Here is a 19,854-nt window from a genome sequence, read left to right as displayed (position 1 = left end):
TTGAGGAGTGATAAATGAAGGGCAGGATATTCAAGATGAAATACATATAGGTAGTCCTCATTTAGCGACTTGATTCATCTAGCGATCGTTCATAGTTACAATGATGATGAGAAAGTAACTGTTTCTCCCTTAAAGTTATCTGAAAGATTTAAAATGGATAAAAAGACTTAGGGAGCAAAGTAAGACAGAATTTGAAATGCAATTGTATATTGTTGATGAACATTAAATGTGAAAATCTATAAACTTCTGTTGAAATTTGAAACAGGAAGAACGCATGCTGAAGTGGACTAAGAATTTTGTTTATAATATAAAAATGGATCCGTGCAAAAATATGTGGTTAAAAGAGTTGAAATGTACAGTACATTGAGTTATGATCTCAAATAGAGTTTTATAAAAATGATGTATTGTTGATACATGATTCCAAAGAAATTATCTAGACTGTCTAAAAGCACTTCAAATATATGTTGGAAATGTGAACAACATAAAGGGACATTTTCATGCTTTGTGGACATGTAAAAAAGCTACACAATTTTGGATGCAAATACATACTTTGATGCAGAATACAGCTGGAAATATAATGGAAAGATTTGACCCTCTCCGCTATGGAGGACTGGTTGGTGAAGTTGACAGATTTTTCTGAAATGAAGAACTTGACTTCTTTGAAAGAAGAAAAGGCATTACTTACATTTATTGGTGACTGGAAACTTCTTATAGACCTTTTGCATTAAAAAAATAAACTTGTGATTTATGGCTTTGATGATTGGACACGATAGATTATAGAAAGAAGAGTAATATGATGTAATTTTAGAGAATTTAAAATATATTTGCATTTATAAATTTTACATAACATAAAAGAACCCTTTTTCGAAGTATTCTGTATGTGGGTGTGGGCATTCTTAAGAAGGAGAATCTTAGAATCTCACAGAGTATATTTAAAGCAAGTTTTGTAACTCTAACTGAAAAAGTCTTTATTGACAGGAAATGTTTACAAGGGAAAAACAAAGACTATTTGAATCCTACCAGAAACGGAGCTGCGATGAGGAAGTCATCATGTTGAAAACTACTGGATCCTGGAACCACAAGCACTTTGAAATTAATGTCATCAGATGCCTCTTTAGATCTTGCCAAGCCTTCAAGAAGAATTTATTTCTTAATGGTAAATAATAATAATAATAATAATAATAATAATAATAATAATAATAATAAGAAGAAGAAGAAGAAGAAGAAGAAGAAGAAGAAGAAGAAGAAGAAGAAGAAGAAGAAGAAGAAGAAGTTGGAAGGGACCTTGGAGGTCATCTAGTCCAATCCCCTGCTCAGGCAGGAAACCTTATACCATTCCAGGCAAATGCCTGTCCAGTCTCTTCTTAAAAACCTCCAGTGTTGGAGCATTTACCACCTCTGGAGGCAGGTTGTTCCACTGGTTAATTGTTCTAACTGTCAGGAAGTTTCTCCTTAGTTCTAGGTTGCTTCTCTCCTTGACTAGTTTCCATCCATTGCTTCTTGTCCTGCTTTCAGGTACTTTGGAGAATAGCTTGACTCCCTCTTCTTTGTGGTAGCCCCTGAGATATTGGAACACTGCTATCATGTCACCCCTCACTCTTCTCTTCATTAAACTACACATACCCAATTCCAGCAACCGTTCCCTATATGTTTTGGCCTCCAGCCCCCTAATCATCTTTGTTGCTCTTCTGTGTACTCTTTCTAGAGTCTCGACATCTTTTTTACATTGTGGTGACCAAAACTGGATGCAGTATTCCAGGTGTGGCCTTACCAAAGCATTGTAAAGTGGTATTAGTACTTCACTTGATCTTGATTCTATCCCTCTGTTAATGCAGCCTAGCACTGTGTTGGCTATTTTGGCAGCTGCAGCACACTGCTGGCTCATATTTAAGTGATTGTCTACTAGGACTCCAAGATCCCTCTCACAGTTACTACTATTGAGCAAGGTACCACCTATACTATACCTGTGCATTTGATTTTTCCTGCCTAAATGTAGAACCTTAATTTTTTCACCATTGAATTTCATTTTGTTAGATAGTGCCCAGTGTTTGAGTCTGTCCAGATCCTTCTGTATCTTAAGCCTATCTTCTGGAGTATTGGCTATTCCTGCCAGCTTGGTGTCGTCTGCAAATTTGATGAGTTCCCCATCTATCCCCTCATCCAAGTCGTTAATGAAGATATTGAAGAGCAGTGGGCCCAGAACAGAGCCCTGGGGCACCCAACTGCACACTTCCTTCCATGTAGATGCAGTTCCATTGAGGACCACACGCTGAATACGGCCTGTCAGCCAGCTACGAATCCATCTGGTGGTGATGCTGTCTAACCCACATTTTTCTATCTTATCAAGTAGTAGGTTGTGATCTACTTTATCAAATGCCTTACTGAAGTTCAAGTAAATTATATCTACAGCCTTCCTCTGGTCCACTAATTTTGTCACTTGGTCAAAGAATGTAATAAGATTTGTCTGGCATGATCTGTTTTTGACAAACCCATGTTGACTTTTAGTGATGACTTTGTTTGCATCAAGGTGTTCGCTGATTTGTTGTTTGATTATCTTTTCCAGAATCTTCCCAGGTATTGAGGTCAGGCTGATAGGTCTGTAGTTTCCTGGATCTATTTTTCCCCCTTTTTTGAATATGGGAACTACATCAGCTCTCTTCCAGTCCTCTGGTAGTTTCCCAGTGCTCCAGGATCTATGAAAAATATAGTTCAGTGGTTCTGAGATCACGTCTGCCAGTTCCTTGAGAACTTTGGGATGTAATCCATCTGGTCCTGGTGATTTGAACTCGTCTAGGCTGGACAGGTGTTCCTGTAATGTATTGGGCTTGTTTTACTTGAACTGTTCCACGTGTCTTTGAATGCTATTTGAGATTGCTTAATCAGGGAGTCTGTGTAATGGTTGCAGGCTGCCCAGACATGCAGTCTCCAGGACGACCTTTGGTTGGCTCTGGGCGGGAATAGGTTCCTTCAAACATATTGGCCACCGCCTAGTGGCCAGCTGTATAAATAGCTGCGTAGAAGCCTTGGTAACTAGTTCAGATCCTGTTATTCAATAAAGCAATGTTCCTGCCTGAACTCTCTCGCCTCGTCCTCTGCTTGCAAGAAACCCAGTATACAACAGTACCCATCCTAGCTAGGAACTGATTTTAGTTTGTATGTGTGTGTCTGAATTTTCTTCTTGAAAAACAGCAAGATATAGTATTTTGTTCTTGAAAACAATTGTTGCATTTGTTTTACTCTCCTGGCTAGTGAGTTTCTTGTATATAAATGAATGCTGCTTAAATCAAACTTATTAATTATGATTTGTTGAATAAGCCACAGTTGTCCACTTTAAATAGAGCAGTAAACCACAAAAAGATGTATGTTAGCAAAAGGGGGAGCAGCTTATAAACTGGGATACCCAACCTTGAGCACCAAACTGAGGCAATCTCAGTCAAATCAGGATATACGGTGAAGCTATTCATTAGCCTGTAATAAGTAAGACCTGAATTTCCCTAAATATATTGTACCAGTCTGTAACATTTCCTCAGTAATATAATGTAGCTGCTTGTTCTTCCCTTGTCCCCCTTCCAGGCTGGAAAATTGAAAAAAATGTAACAACCTTCAAATCAAAGAAAGGTCAGCCTGTGAGGAGAATTATATAATGAAATCCCGAACACTGCATTGTTAAAGGGTTTTATCTCCTGATGGAGCTTTATGATTATTAATCAACAAATTTTCTACGAAGTGTCTTCAAATCCTGAATAGGGAATTTCCCAGTCAGTGTTAGGGAAGTGAGACTGACTTAATTTCAGGAACTGAACAATTGTCTCTGTCTCTTCTAATATATTTCTTAACAAAGATAATTCTAGTTTCAGGAAGGATATAGTGTGGTAATCACTGTGTTTCACAATATATTCTTCTCCTAGAGTAGCTGGTGATGTAACAGGAAAATTGTCACTCACCAAATAACTCCCTCCCTCCCTTCTTATTAACCTAAACAGACCTCCCATTTTGTTTCATTCTGAGCCAGAATTAGGTTCCGGAAGCACGGTTGCCTTGCAGCCTCATCTTTGGGTTGTCTTCCTGACTGGGGTTATTCTTGGGACTTCTGCTGTGGAAACATTCCTTGCTGCCATCTATGAGCATGCTGTTATACTTACCGGACCCACCCCAAAACTTGTCTCGCCAGAAGAAGCCCTGAATTTAATGAACAGAAATCTAGACATCTTAGAAAAAGCCATCAAAACAGCTGCTGAACAGGTACAACAGATGCAGGGATGGATAGTAAGTTCCATCGTCTTTGTTCTTGGAAGCAGTGAAATCCATTAATTGAACAGGCATTCTTCTGTTTCCTTTCTTTTTTGTAGGGAGCCCGCATCATTGTGACCCCTGAAGATGGCATTTATGGGTGGGTCTTTACTCGGGAAACACTTTATCCCTATCTTGAGGATATACCAGATCCTGAAGTAAACTGGATTCCATGTGACAATCCAGAAAGGTAATCTTATCAAGTCTAAGTAGAATCTCCTTGAAGGTGAAGAGTCACTTTGGCTAGTGTGATGGATGGCATATAAATTTAACAAATACATTTGATACACAAAGTAGTATGAGTCTCAGTTACTCACAAGCACACTTCTCCATCCTTATAGTGAATTAACAGAGGGTTTTTCTAATGCTCTTCTGTGTACACAATAGTGATTCCAATTTACATTTGTACTGTAAAGGCAGAATTATAAATGGTTGGATAATTAAGAATAGGCACACAACTTTATTTACCTCATATATAACCAAATCTATGTATAATGTTTTATTACGCTTTGATTGAATTTTATTTGAGTAAGATAAGCACATGCAATTAGGAAATGCTGTTAAAATGTGAGTTTTGCAAGTGATTCCCGGTGAAATTTGATTTCTCTTTTTTTTAAAAAAAAACTACATTTCTGTATTTAAATTTATCAATGCTGGTTTCTTTGGAAAGTATAATTCCATATTAAACAAGTCTCTAAAAGGAAATGTTCATTTCTTTTATTAGTTTATGTTGAGAATTAATGAGTTCTAAAAATATTGTACCAGACTGAATTGATAAGCAGTCGTCCAGAGTTTTGTCACTAGGTGGCAGTATGGCAATAGATTTTCCCATGTAACATAGCTACCTTAAATTCCTTGTTTACTGCACTTTTATGTATCTGAGAGCCTAATTCTCTATTTAAAAAATCAAGTTAATTTCTTTGGGAGAGAGCTGCCCTGTCTGAATACTATGACCCAAGTAGACACAGAGCTAAGCGGTTTTCTGAACGAACAATATTCCTGTCTTGGTGGAACTGAACTTCAGCCTGCTTTGTCCCAGCGAGTCCCCACAGCCTGTAGACACCAGATCAAGAGTCCACTGGCCTTATGGACTGGCTCTGTGTGGAAATATCTGGATATCATCAGTAAAGGTGTCAGCCTCACTAGGTAGACCAGACCATAAAATCAACTTCACAGGAAAGCTTAGGATACTTTTATTGAGATTGGTTATAACAATAGAATCTTGCAAATCTAATTGCTCTGTACCATCACCACCCCTTCTTATACTCCTGTGAAGTGGGGAGTATCTGTCTAAACAATTTCCAAATATCATCTGGACATTCTGATTAAAAATATTTCAGCCCCTTTTGCCTAAGCAACAGCTTCTGCTTATCTTCATCAAGGTTATTTTCATTACTTTCTATACCACTGAAACAATTCAAAGCAATGGGTAGCCTCTTCCAACAATTTCACGCAGAAGTTAAAAAGTATGGTGAGAGGGCCCAATCTGCAGTGCTGGTTTCATGGAACTGACGTCTGTTTCCTGCCACCCACCAGATGCTGTTACCTACCTAGAATGGATCAGAAGTATTGTAGAAAAATACTCTTTACTTCTAACTCTTGCAGATAATTCAAAACAATCCCATGTTCAATAGAATCGAACCAGGAGTTGGTTTAGAAAGGGCATATTTCCCCAGTCCAGGTCTGGACAAATGTCATTGTCATCACTGCTAACATTGGATGTTCTTACTTTGACAATATATGAAGATGCAGCCATTCTCTCTTTAACCTGTGTGTTACTTTTAGAGTTAGAATTAGATTATGCTGAGGGGGAGGGGGTGAGGAAGAATGTCTATGGGGAGTAGTTAGACATAACAACATTGCAGTAGAGTATTTTTCCTCCTGGTTGTTTGAAATAAGAGATGATAAGAAATGGAACTGGAGGGAAGGTTAGCCTTTCAAACTAATTGGAGAACATGATGCTTTGATACTATGTGTTTAGGGGAGGGGAATTCAGATTTTGGCTTTGACCATGTACTTGCTGATGCTGTGAAACTTGAATAAAGATTCTTTAAGGTAAACAATGCCTCAAAGTTCTTTGAAGAGTTTCATCTGTCGGAACCATGACAGTTATCCACCAGAGATATCATCCAGCAGAATAACTGAGCCTTTCTCTGTCTGATGCCCTGGTCTGAATTGTGATGCAAAAGAGTCCAGATATTTTATTCCCTTTAGGGTATTCTGTAATTCAAGCCCTACCACCTTCCCAGCAGCCTTTCCTAGAAAAAAGGAGGGTGGAGGTAGGACAGTAATTGTCCAGTATAGCTGAACCCAGGGAAATTCTCTTCAGCAGGGGCCACCCTACTGCCATCTTCAAGGTGATGAGCAATATGATCCCCTCTCTTAATGAGGTATCAAGTACCTCCTAGATCCAGCGGCTTATCCCTCCACAGCCACCTGAACAAGTTAGGAGTGTGTATCCAAGCCAGAGGTAGCAGAGCTCACATCAGAGAACACCCTACCTGCCTCATCAGAGTTCACAGGGTAAAAAAAATCCCTACCCAGGCACAATCAAGCATTTTAGTCACTTTATTAATAAAAAGTCACAGTGACACAGCAGCAGACCCTCCCTGTTTTGCATTGTCAGTCACTTACAGGCAGTGATGTGCTGCTGAATGTTTAAGAACCAGCTCTGCTGGTTTCATTACCACTGCCAAACCCCTAACTGTGGAACAGCTGATTGGCACACTAGGAATGGCGGCTGTGTTCTCAGTTGGCTTGGAAAATTCCAGAAAGCCAATACAAATCAGCTTCAGCACACTATTGTTACAATCCACGCTATACGACATGAGTGCAACTAATTCTTCAAAGAAAAAAAATCAGCTTGTCACCATTTTATCATTTACAGAGAAATATTTTATTTATAATATTAAATAAAATGTTGCACTCAGTTGAGATGACTAACTGAATCACAACAGTTTGGATGAATATTTATAGCAGGGGTCTTCAACCTTGGCCCTTTTATGACTTGTGGACTTCAACTCCAAGAATTCCTCAGTCAGCATATGCTGGCTGAGGAATTCTGGGAGTTGTAATCCACAAGTCATAAAAGGGCCAAGTTTGAAGACCCCTGATTTATAGCAAGGTCACAGCCAGTTCTGTCTTAGGGCTGTCAGGGATGTTATAATATTAGTTAACCCTAGAATTCTGGTCAGCTGTGACCTGACCAAAGGCCAAGTGTCATTCAGAAGTATGGGTCTCACAATTCTCAGAATTCCTCCATCAGGACAGCCTGACTAGAAATTCTAACAACTGCCAATCTAGAACTACTGTACTCGCAGACTAATGCAATGTTTCTCCCAGTGAAAGATCATGATGAGAATTTTAGTAGAATGTGGAATATGTATACACTGCAAAAGAATATACAAGCCCCAATCTTGATATATATTATGAAGACACAAACCGTTATACAAAATATGAATCAGCCCCAGATAATAAATTTGCCTTTTCTTTTGGGGTCACTTTTCTAGCCACCATTGATATATTGATGGTAAGATGTCCATATATCATTTTTACTTAAGATTTCCTTGAAAATATGTTCTTCATTTGTTCTCTTATAAAAAAGAAAGAAAAAAGATCTCTTTAAGGCTGTTGATACTTCTGAACAAAGGGATCTGCAGAATCAGAGGCTTTCATCAAAATGAAAATCAGCAATTGCATGACACAATCTCCACCCCTTTGATGCAGGCACACCAGTGGTGGGTGGGATTCAAATATGTGAACAACCAGTTCTCTGTGTGGATGCCACTTCCGGAAGTCCATTCTGGGCCTGGGCAACAAAAATTAGCTACTGGTTCTGCCAAAATGGTGCGAACCGGCTGAATCCCACCACTGAGGCACGTAATATCAAGATGCACGCGCAAAAGGGGCAAAATGTGTATCAGGATGGTAGATTGCTGTTTTCCTAATTTATCCTGCTGAGTTCTCCTGCCTGCTGCTTCTGAATCAACCAACATTTAAATTTCTCCCATTCTTCCTTCCTTATCCCAGCTCAGCAAGAATGCATTTACCAAGCTAGTATCTGTGCGCTGTTGATCAATCTACCAGATTTCTAGATACTGCCTTTGTCATTAAATTCTTTCTTTCCATTTTAGGTTTGGATTTACCCCAGTGCAGAAAAGGCTTAGTTGTATGGCAAAGAATTATGGCATCTATGTGGTTGCCAACATGGGGGACAAGAAAACATGTAACTCCAGTGATCCTAAGTGTCCCAGTGATGGTCGCTATCAGTACAATACCAATGTTGTTTATGATTCAGAAGGAAAGTTTCTGGCCCATTATCACAAGGTAACTATTTTTAGACTGACTAATCTAGGCTTCAAATGTTGTAATGTCCATTAGTTGCTGTCTAAACCTGATAGCCCTATCAGTCAGACAGTCCTCTGTGTAAACATGGTACAAAATACAAGGTAATGCTGCTGTATTTGAATGAAAAGAAGCACACACTCTCACCTGACTTTTCCATAAGAGCTTCAAGGAGCAAGAATTGCTCCAAGTGCTACTTGGATCATGAAACACTCAGCGGCTAACCTCTTTGTTTTGATAATATAAAATCCAGTTATCATCTGAACCTTTGTTTTCCCTGACTGTTTCTTTTATAACAGTGTAAAGGAGAGTAATAAAGTACAAATATCTACTAGAAAAACATCAGGATCACATTTTTTCCGTGTTTTTAGTGAAATAATTTTCCTCTAATGCTATAAATTCTCTCTCTCTCTCTCTCCCCCCTCCCCTTTTTATAAACAGTACAACCTTTTTGCCTCAGAAATCCACTTCGATTTTGCGAAGGAGCCACAGTTTGTCAACTTCAACACCTCCTTTGGGAAGTTTGGTGTTTTCACTTGTGCTGATATGCTTAACTTTGGTGAACCTGCCATCTCATTGGTAGAAAAGTTCAAGGTGGACACCATTCTTTTCCCAACTGCTTGGTTAAATACTCTACCCCTTTTGTCTGCTGTTCAATATTACTCAGCCTGGGCAATGGGAATGCGTGTGAATATCCTTGCGGCTAATATACACAAACCCAGCTTGGACATTACTGGTAATTACAATCTTTATATACTTGGTTTAAAGTTAGATCTTAATATGCGTAGTACATATAAATGAATACGTACTAATGACTGGCTTCACACCTCACCGAAAATCATAAGGTGGTTTGTTTGTCTTACTTTACATGCTGTTTGCACTCAGCTGTAATGATTGGAACCATGGCTTAGCATGTGATGGGAATCTATCCAACTGTTAAGATTTATTGAGGCTTACCAAAATGTATAAAATAAGCACATAATGTATAAGCAAACACAATGAAAAACAAAATTAATTATTGCTGATAAGCATTTAATGACAAGAGATGGTGTGACACATTTGATTTGGTGCCAGATTTTCATTGCTTTCAATGCTTTTATTGTTTAGTTTTATAGTTTTAATATGGCTATTATGCTGTTCTAATTTTTGATTGGGAGCCGCCCATAATTGGTTATTAGATGTATGGCAGTATAAATGTTTTAAATAAATAAACTATATAGGAAAACATAAATGGGAAAATAGCAACTTGGAAGTGACTCAGCATAATACTATGGAGATAATGTTGAGAGAATGTCAAGAATAAGAAGGGAAGTGAGTCAGCACAATGTGGACAAAGCCAGAGAAACACAGAAAGGGAGTAGCTTGAAGAAATTCACTCCTGTTTTATAAAACCCTGCCTGATTCTTAATTTCATTTGAAAATTGATCCAGCCAAATCTAAATGGCAGTATATATATCTAAATTATGAACAAGCCAAAATGATTTTGGTGTCATACTTCAAAATTCCTTTGTGATTCAAAATCCTTTCTTTAAAGTAATTCAGTCATCCAGGGACAAACAATCTCCTGTTGACTCCAGATCTTAATCCATTATTTGTTTTAGATAGGGCAATTGCATAAACACATAAAGAGGCATCACACAAACAAGGATAAGTCTAGGACTTTCTGATTTTTATCAGCTACAGTAATAAGATTCAGTGGCTCAATTAGAGGATGCTATAAGGGCTATAGAAAAATGAATTCAGGGACTGGCTAAAGCTGTGGAGCAAAAAATTAGATGGACAAAAAAACCCCTTTTTTAAAACTTGCGAGAACATCTTATTATTATTATTATTATTATTATTATTATTATTATTATTATTATTATTATTATTATTATTATTATTATTATTATTATTATTATTCCAGGAGTATCAAAAAGCTGACAAAAATGTATCCCATATCAGACCACATCACTTTTGAAGTTAGCATAAAAATACTATTTTCCTCCCCTTCATGGATTACTGCCTTGTCGTGGCGAAGGGGCTTGCGTAATTCAATGAAGCTACGAGCTATGCTGTGCAGGGCCACCCAAGATGGAAAGGTCATAGCAGAGAGTTCTGACAAAATGTGATCCACTGGAGAAGGAAATGGCAACCCACTCCAGTATCTTTGCCGTGAAAACCCTATGGACAGTACCAAAAGGCAAAACTATATGACGCTGGAAGATGAATCCCTCAAGTCGGAAGGCGTCCAATATGCTACTGGGGAAGAGCAGAGGGCTAGTACTAGTAGTGCCAGAAAGACTGAAGCGACTGGGCCAAAGCTGAAAGGACACTCAGCTGTGGATGTGTCTGGTGGTGAAAGGAAACCAATGCTGTAAAGTTTTTTTCTCCATAGGAACCTGAAATGTATGATCCATGAATCAAGGCAAGCTGGATGTGCTCAAACAAGAGATGACAAGACTGAACATCGACATCTTAGGTATCAGCGAACTAAAATGGACAGGAATGGGTGAATTGAATTCAGATGACCATCAGATATACTACTGCGGGCAAGAATCCCTCAGAAGAAATGGAGTAGCCTTCATAGTCAATAAAAGAATAGGAAAAGACAGAATGATCTCAGTTCGAATCCAAGGCAAACCATTCAATATCACAGTAGTCCAAGTCTATGCCCCAACCACCAGTGCTGAAGAGGATGAAATTGACTGGTTCTATGAAGCCCTACAGCACCTTATAGAACTAACACCAAAAATGATGTACTTATCGTCATGGGGGCTTGGAATGCTAAAGTAGGAAGCCAAAAGATAACCGGAATAACAGGCAAGTTTGGCCTTGGAGTACAAAATGAAGCAGGGCACAGGCTGATAGAATTTTGTCCAGAGAATACGATGGTCATAGCAAACACTTTTTTCCAACAACCCAAGAGACGGCTCTACACATGGACATCACCAGATGGTCAACACAGAAATCAGATTGACTATATGCTCTGCAGCCAAAGATGGAGGTACTCTATACAGTCAGTAAAAAGAAGACCAGGAGCTGACTGTGGCTCAGACCATGAGCTTCTCATTGCAAAGTTTAGACTTAAACTGAAGAAAGTAGGGAAAAGCACTAGGCCACTCAGGTATGAATTAAATGATATCCCTGTTGAATATACAGTAGAGGTGACAAATAGTTTTAAGGAATTAGATCTGATAGACAGAGTGCCTGAAGAACTATGGACAGAGGTTCGCAACATTGTAGAACAGGTAGCAACCAAAACCATCCCAAAGAAAAAGAAATGCAAAAAAGCAAAATGGCTGTCTGAGGAAGCTTTGCAAATAGCTGAAGAAAGGAGGGAAGCGAAAGGCAAGGGAGAAAAAGAAAGATACACCCAATTCCAGAGAATAGCTAGAAGAGATAAGAATGCCTTCTTAAATGAACAGTGCAAAGAAATAGAAGAAAACAATAGAATAGGGAGGACCAGAGATCTTTTCAAGAAAATTGGAGAGATGAAGGGAACGTTTCATGCAAAAATGGGCATGATAAAGGACCAAAATGGCAGAGACCTAACAGAGGCAGAAGAGATTAAGAAGAGATGGCAAAATTACACAGAAGAACTATACAAGAATGAGCTTAACGTCCCTGATAATCACAATGAGGTGGTCACTGACCTCGAGCCAGACATCCTAGAATGTGAAGTGAAGTGGGCCTTAGAAAAGCTGAGCAACAAAAAAGCTAGTGGAGGTGACAGTATTCCAGCTGAGCTATTCAAAATCTTAAAAGAAGATGCAGTAAAAGTGCTACACTCAATTTGCCAGCAAATTTGGAAAACCCAACAGTGGCCGCAGGATTGGAAAAGATCAGTTTACATTCCAATTCCAAAGAAGGGCAGTGCCAAAGAATGTTCAAACTATCACACCATTGCACTCATTTCTCATGCTAGTAAAGTTATGCTTAAAATCCTACAAGCTAGACTCCAGCAGTATGTGGATCGAGAACTACCAGAAGTACAGGTAGGATTTCAAAGAGGCAGAGGAACTAGAGATCAAATTGCCAACATACGCTGGATCATGGAGAAAGCTAGGGAGTTCCAGAAAAACATCTACTTCTGCTTCATTGACAATGCTAAAGCCTTTGATTGTGTGGATCATAACAAACTGTAGCAAGTTCTTAAAGAGATGGGTGTACCAGACCATCTTATTTGTCTCTTAAGAAACCTATATGTGGGCCAAGAAGCAACAGTGAGAACTGGACATGGAACCACTGATTGGTTCAAAATTGGGAAAGGAGTTTGGCAAGGCTGTATACTGTTGCCCTGCCTATTTAACTTATATGCAGAGCACATCATGAGAAAGGCAGGGCTTGATGAATCAAAAGTTGGAATTAAGATTGCCGGGAGAAATATCAACAACCTAAGATATGCAGATGATACCACTCTAATGGCAGAAAGTGAAGAAGAACTAAAGAGCCTCTTATTGTAGGTGAAGAAGGAGAGTGCAAAACTTGGGTTGAAACTTAATATTAAGAAAACCAAGATCATGGCATCTGGCCCTCTCAATTCCTGGCAAATAGATGGGGAAGAAATGGAGGTAGTGACAGATTTTATTTTCCTGGGCTCTAAGATCACTGCAGATGGGGACTGTAGCCAAGAAATTAAAAGACGCTTGCTCCTCAGGAGGAAAGCCATGGCAAATCTAGACAGCACACTAAAAAGCAGAGACATCACCCTGTCAGCAAAAGTGCATATAGTCAAGGCTATGGTCTTCCCAGTTGCAATGTATGGCAGTGAAAGTTGGACCATAAGAAAGGCCAAGCGCCAAAGAATTGAGGCCTTTGAGCTATGGTGCTGGAGAAGACTCCTGCGAGTCCCTTGGACTGCAAGGCGATCAAACCGGTCAGTCATAGAGGAGATCAATCCTGACTGCTCTTTAGAAGGCCAGATCCTGAAGCTAAAACTCAAATACTTTGGCCACCTAATGAGGACTCACTGGAGAAGAGCCTAATGCTGGGAAAGATTGAGGGCAAGAGAAGGTGATGACAGAGAATGAGGTGGCTGGATGGAGTCACTGAAGCAGTAGGCGTGAGCTTAAATAGATTCCAGAAGATGGTAGAGGACAGGAAGGCCTGGAGGAACATTGTCCATAGGGTTGCGATGGGTCAGACATGACTTCGCAGCTAACAACAACATTTTCCTGAAAATTATGGCTGCGTGAATTTCTAGGTTTCTGAAATTATTGCTCCACAGATATTTCTTATGGCTTTTCTGTATCCATTTGGATACCTGAAAGAGAGTCACAAGTGGTTTTTTTCAAAGGCAAGATGGGATGCATTTCATTAGTCCTCACTTACCAATCACTTATTCAGCAACCATTTGAAGTTACAATGGTGCTGAAAAAAAAATAAAAAGTTCATCTGGTCTTCGGGGGCCATTGCAGTATCCTCACAATTATGTGGTCGTAATTTGGGTACTCGATAACTGGCTGACAATTACAGCATTGCAGGGAACCGTGATCATTGTTGACAACTTTCGCTGCTGGCTTCCTCAAAGCAAAGTCAATGGGGAAGCCAAAAGGAGACTGTGTGAGGTGACGCCTAGCAACCATATAGCATTTGCTTAATGATCACAGCTGGAGCTGATGAACTGATGAAGATTGGCACAGTCACGAGACATTTCACTTTATGACTGCATCATCTTAGCAACAGACTTTCTGGTCCCATCTGCTGTCAGTAAGTGAGGACTGCCTGCATTCCTTTTGCTATTCCTTCTCTGAGGAATACCAAACAGCCCTTTCAGCTGCAGAAGGAAGCTGAACAGTTGTTTAAGAAACAGATTTCTGAACTGATCAGGATTCGAATTCTGAGTCATCCATGTTCAAAATCCAGGCCTCTTGCATTGGAATCTGGGTTTGTTTCAGGTTCAGTCCAGTTTCTAGCAAGTACTTGACAAGCGGCATTCCAAGTAACTTCTTTATTGTTGCAATCTGCCAGTAGAACAGTGAACAGATCTGTCCATCTCTTTTGTCTTCACAGGGAGTGGCATTTTTACACCCAATGGCCCGCAGGCCTATCACTTTGATATGGAAAGCCAGGATGGCAAACTCTTACTTGCAGAAATTGAAGCACGTCCCTGTCTTTCTCCCACCTACCCTCCCCCTTTCAACTGGAGCCTGTACGCGTCAAGGCTTCAACATTTCTCACCACAGAGCCCAGTATTTCACAACAGCATCTATTTTGATAATTTCACCTTTACGGAACTATCACAAGAAGCAGGAAACTATATGGTCTGCCAGAAAAACCTCTGCTGCTATTTGAACTACAGTATGGCAGAGAAGCAAGAGGATGAAGTTTATGCCTTGGGTGTTTTTGATGGGCTCCATGTGATTGAAGGAGAATATTATTTGCAGGTAAAAGACTCGGTGAGGTATGATGGGTTGTGGGACTTTCATATATGGAAGGTAGAAGAGCAGGGATCCATATCTGAACTGGACCAGGGTATTGTTCTGACTAAGGTATATCAACAATTACATTTCCAGCTAAACTGTCCTTCTTACTGGCATCTTTTACACAGTGGAAGGCAACAAGCTATTTAGAAAGTCCAGCAAAAGCCAAATAGCTTTGACGTTCAGCATTAGTATCAGATGCCCAAAACATCTGCTTTGTTGCCCACCAGGGTATGGCTGAGTACTTTCTGCTGAATGAAAGGGGGAGAAAACTTGGTATGATAAAGTACCTTGTATGAATTGAAGGGGGAAAAACTTTCAGCATGAAAAAGCCATCAGGGTTTTACACACTCACACACACACACACACACACACACAGAGAGAGAGAGAGAGAGAGAGAGAGAGAGAGAGAAATCTACATTAAGAAATAAATAGTATAAAAACAAATATAAAAACACACAAAGACTGTTCTTCCATCTTTTCTCCATATTTAATTTATTATATGTGTATAGCTGCCATAAAAGTGATACGGTGGCTCAGTGGGTTAGGACACTGAGCTTGTCGATCAGATGGTCAGCAGTTTGGTGGGTCGAATCCCAAGTGCCGCGTAACAGAGTGAGCGCCTGTTACTCGTCCCAGCTTCTGCCAACCTAGCAGTTCAAAAGCATGTTAAAAATGCAAGTAGAAAAATAGGGACCACTACGGTTGGAAGGTAACAGCGTTCCGTGTGCCTTTGGCATCTAGTCATGCCAGCCACGGAGATGTCCTCGGACAAGCGCTGGCTCTTCGGCTTTGAAACGGAGATGAGCACTGGCCCCTAGAGTCAGAAACGACTAGCACACATGTGCGGGGGAACCTTTTACCTTTACCTTATAGCTGCCATAAGGGACTCTGGGTGGTACACAACAATCAGATCACACACACACACACACACACACACACACACACACACAGAGAGAGAGAGAGAGAGAGAGAGAGAGAGAGAAAGAGAGAGAGAGAGAGAGAGAGAGAGAGAGAGACAGAGACAGAGAGACAAATCTACATTAAGAAATAAATAGTATAAAAACAAATATAAAACAAACCTAGGCAAAGAGAGGATAAAAATGATCACCTCAACAATGGAGCTATTTAAACAAATCTCTGGATCCCTGGGAGCCTCAGGCCTGATAACATAACTAGGTCTTGAGGGCCTTCCAAAAATGATGGACTGGGCTGATATAATTGGGGAGAGGTGGTCCTTCAGATAACTGGGTCCCATGCCAAGATGGCCTTTAAAGGTTGAAATTGGACCTGGAAGCAAACTGGCAACCAATGCAGTTCATAGAGCTGGGGTGTAACATGCACTGTTCTAGAAACAGCCATATTTAGTCATAACCATTCTACGGAGCTTGAGAATTCTCATAAAACAATCCTTTTCTAGGCAAAAAGGTTGAAATAAAATACAAACTATGCCTAATAACTTCATTATATCTCAAAGAGTCAGTGGGTCCTGAAGAGACTTGCAATACGCCATACAATTTTTAAAAAGATGGATTACAAAATAACATTGAAGGACTTGCCTTTTTGCTCTTTCACTCTTTTTGTTTTAGTTTTTGCAACCTTCTGAACATAGACTATCCTATACTGCTATATTGCTATCCTATATTCCCTCTGGGAATCTTTTCAGCTGAAGAAATGGAAGTTAAAACAATTTTAATGCATAAGTATTTGTCCATTAAATACTTAGTGTAGGTTGTTCCAGCTGTTGGGAACAGCATGGGCTGTTTTTCTTATATTTCTAGATGACTTGATTCCACATAAGCCTTTTTTCCTCCTCTGACTATAGATCTGCACACTTCTGAAGTGTAACGGCACAGACTTGAAATCGTGCGGCCAGCGAGTGGATACTGCTGCTACCACGTTCAATTTCTTTTCCCTCAGTGGCTCATTTAACACTAATTATGTGTTTCCTGAAGTGCTGCTCAGTGGGACCCAGCTGGCTCCTGGAGAATTTAAGGTAAGTTTCAAACTTCAACAAGCATATTGGCTTCTTGAGATATTTTTAAGTTAAAAAATAAGCCACTTGAAAAATACATACGCAGTTACAAGAGTGGTGTTGTGATTATGCGAAAAGTATATCTGCAATTTCACTAGTCTCTATGGGGGGTAACTGTTTTTTTCTAATATCACTAGTTGATGACTCTGCCATATGATTCATCCAATGTACTATTTTCCCTCAGTGAAGAAGGCTTGCACCCATTATACCCAACAAGTAACCACCACGAAACTAATAGTGTGTTATGACCCAGATTGCCTAGGCAGAGGCAGGCCTTGATAGAGTCCTTTATTGCTCTGTTAATTTGCACAACAAATGGCCCTACAATGGCCAGTAAGGCTCCACTCCAAACTTCCTTGAAGGTAGCTACCCACAGTCCCCAACAAAAGCCAGAATGGAACAAAACCAAGGTGCAAGCTCATGGAACAAAGTCCAGAATCACAGTCCACAGGGCAAGGCAAGTCCATGAGGCACAGGCAGAAGGCAAGGCACCAGCAGAAACTTGAGTCAAGGCTAAGTTTTTCCAAGACCGGAGGAGTGCATGCCAAAGCAAAAAATTGTTCCTGACAAGACAATCTCCCTCTGGCCTCTGCTTAAGTCAACCCAAGCTAGGTATTGTGAGGAAGGGCAGGGCGACCTTCTCCCGAGCAGCTCGCAGACCTCCTTTGAGCTTGCCTCTACCCTTCTCTCTGTGCCCTTGGATCAACTGGGGAAGATAGCTGTTCCTCATCAGAGGGGATCTGCTGCCAATTGTCACCACTGCCTGTCCCTCATGTCTGTGAGGGCAGGCAGCTCCCCGTCCAGTCGACCAACCTCCTGCAATGCCTGAGGGGCCTGGGACAGCATTGTCTTCAGCCCCTGGCCTCTCCAAACATTCCAGGGAAGACATGCCATCCCCATTGGATGATCCCAGTTCCAACTCCTACTCCTCCTTTCAGCTGGGATGCAATGGGGCTATGACACTGGTAGATGAAAAAGAGCTTTTGCTGGAAGGGGTGAGAGTTTCAATTAAGGCAGGCTATATTAGACTGGACTAGCCCACGCCTGTTCTCTATGGTTGTATACTAAATTATTCAGTCACAAAAGGCAAATTGAGTCCCTATGTTCTTAATTTCTAAGCTTATAATAAAGAGAATATTTGTCCATGTCCTGCTAAGGACACTTCTGTTATGTTTGCCATCTAGGGTCCATTTAGGCCTGTACTGAGAATCAAAGAGTAAGCCCCTGTGCCTCAAGTCTGGCTTCATATTTTAACTGAGTTCTAACCCTTGTCTGTTATGTGTTTATATTGTAATTTGTGACAAAACATTTTTGCCAAATATCACCTGTAATTTTGGCCCCAGAGTACCAGGGTTATGAATCACAGAGGTCTCCAAACAAACCAGGCCATTTTCCCTCTAAGATCAGAGAGTAACCAGGCGCTGTCTTTATTTGGAATAGGGAACAGTAGATGTTGATGAAACTGGATTGTTTTGCAACTCAGATGGCAAGCTGCATAAGGATAATAATAATAATAATAATAATAATAATAATAATAATAATAATAATAATAATAATAATAATAATAATAATAACAACAACAACAACAACAACAACAACAATAACAACAACAACAACAACAATAATCCTGATTGGAAGCTGCTGTGATTTTCAGTGATTAAGCAGTCTGTATTGTCAAGCACGTTCCTTCTCCAATAAAGCTTTTGCAGATGAGATTGTTTAAATGTATACTTTTTTTTATGTCCAGGTTTTGCCTGATGGACAGATGATTAGTGAGAAAGGCCTGTCAAAGCCACTTCTAGTGGCAGCTCTTTTTGGAAGATGGTATGAAAAAGACTCTCCACACCCCACCTCCAGTACACCATGAACTAGGCCTTCATGATTTGCTTTCCTTTCACATGGTCAATATTTTGTGTTTGTCATAGAAATTATGTCTATTTTCTAACATTTCTGGTAGCTAAAGAGAAAAGCCAAAGTGAAAGATGATCAATATTTCAGCATGCACAGGATCCAAATGAATGCTTCAAGTGATGCAATCAACTTTCTTCATCCATGAAAAAGTATGGGAATCCAGATGTTATTCCCCTCTCTACGAGACAGGGTATTTTTCATAACAACTTCCATCTTTTCACTTTCCACCACAAAGCTGTTGAGCAGGGAAAGAAAGGATAGTGTTACTTGGAACTTTAGGCCTCATTATTAGCATTTTGATAAAGGTGTTATTAGGATTTTAGCATGGCATCCATGTCTCCTTTTTAAGTTTAGGAAATGTTTTTCCTAACCTTTCCAGGGGTTCATTAATCAAACAATAGGGCTGTATTCTGAAATCCTTGAGTGTTGCAAATGTTAAAGAAACAAGCTTGAATGGAAAAGAAGAAGATACAACATATTTAAGGGCAGGGGTCCCCAATCCCAAGGCCGTACCCCATTCAAAACTCAGCCGAGCAAGCAGGGTGCGCATGCAGCTCTGTTTGAGTGAGTGGTGGGTGCTTGTGCTTGTGCACAAAGCTCTATTTACATGAGAAGCAGGTGCACATGCTCACTACTGGCACAAATGGAGTTGTGCAAGTTCACAAGCATGCCTGTGGCTCACACGGAACTATCCCTTCGCCCCTGACGACAGTCCAGCAAGCTGCTTTTTTAAGGGGTCTGTTTTTCCTCCTATCTAATCACTTTCTTATTTGTATTTCTGACTCATCCTATATATTAAATGTATGCATCATTTGTTTCTGTGCCCTATATAAAATCTTGAAACCCCTTAATAAAATGCTTTTCACTTCC

General features: G+C 40.0%; 1 protein-coding gene across 1 annotated transcript; it reads left to right on the top strand.

Moving 5' to 3' along the window:
- Positions 1–602: 602 nt before the first annotated feature.
- LOC308679515 (pantetheinase-like) lies at positions 603–19,854 on the top strand (the record flags this gene model as incomplete). The annotated part of the gene is made up of 8 exons (XM_081346725.1): positions 603–693; positions 4,013–4,242; positions 4,350–4,480; positions 8,424–8,616; positions 9,076–9,370; positions 14,629–15,002; positions 16,864–17,034; positions 18,821–19,854. The coding sequence occupies 8 exons, from the start codon at positions 603–605 to the stop codon at positions 18,938–18,940; spliced, it is 1,605 nt and encodes a 534-aa protein (XP_081202851.1). The 3' UTR covers positions 18,941–19,854.

Source organism: Vipera berus, assembly GCF_964194415.1.
Source record: "Vipera berus genome assembly, chromosome: 1".
Lineage (NCBI taxonomy): Eukaryota > Metazoa > Chordata > Lepidosauria > Squamata > Viperidae > Vipera > Vipera berus.
Note: the sequence above shows the minus strand (reverse complement) of the source record. Positions and strands in the feature narration are given on the sequence as shown.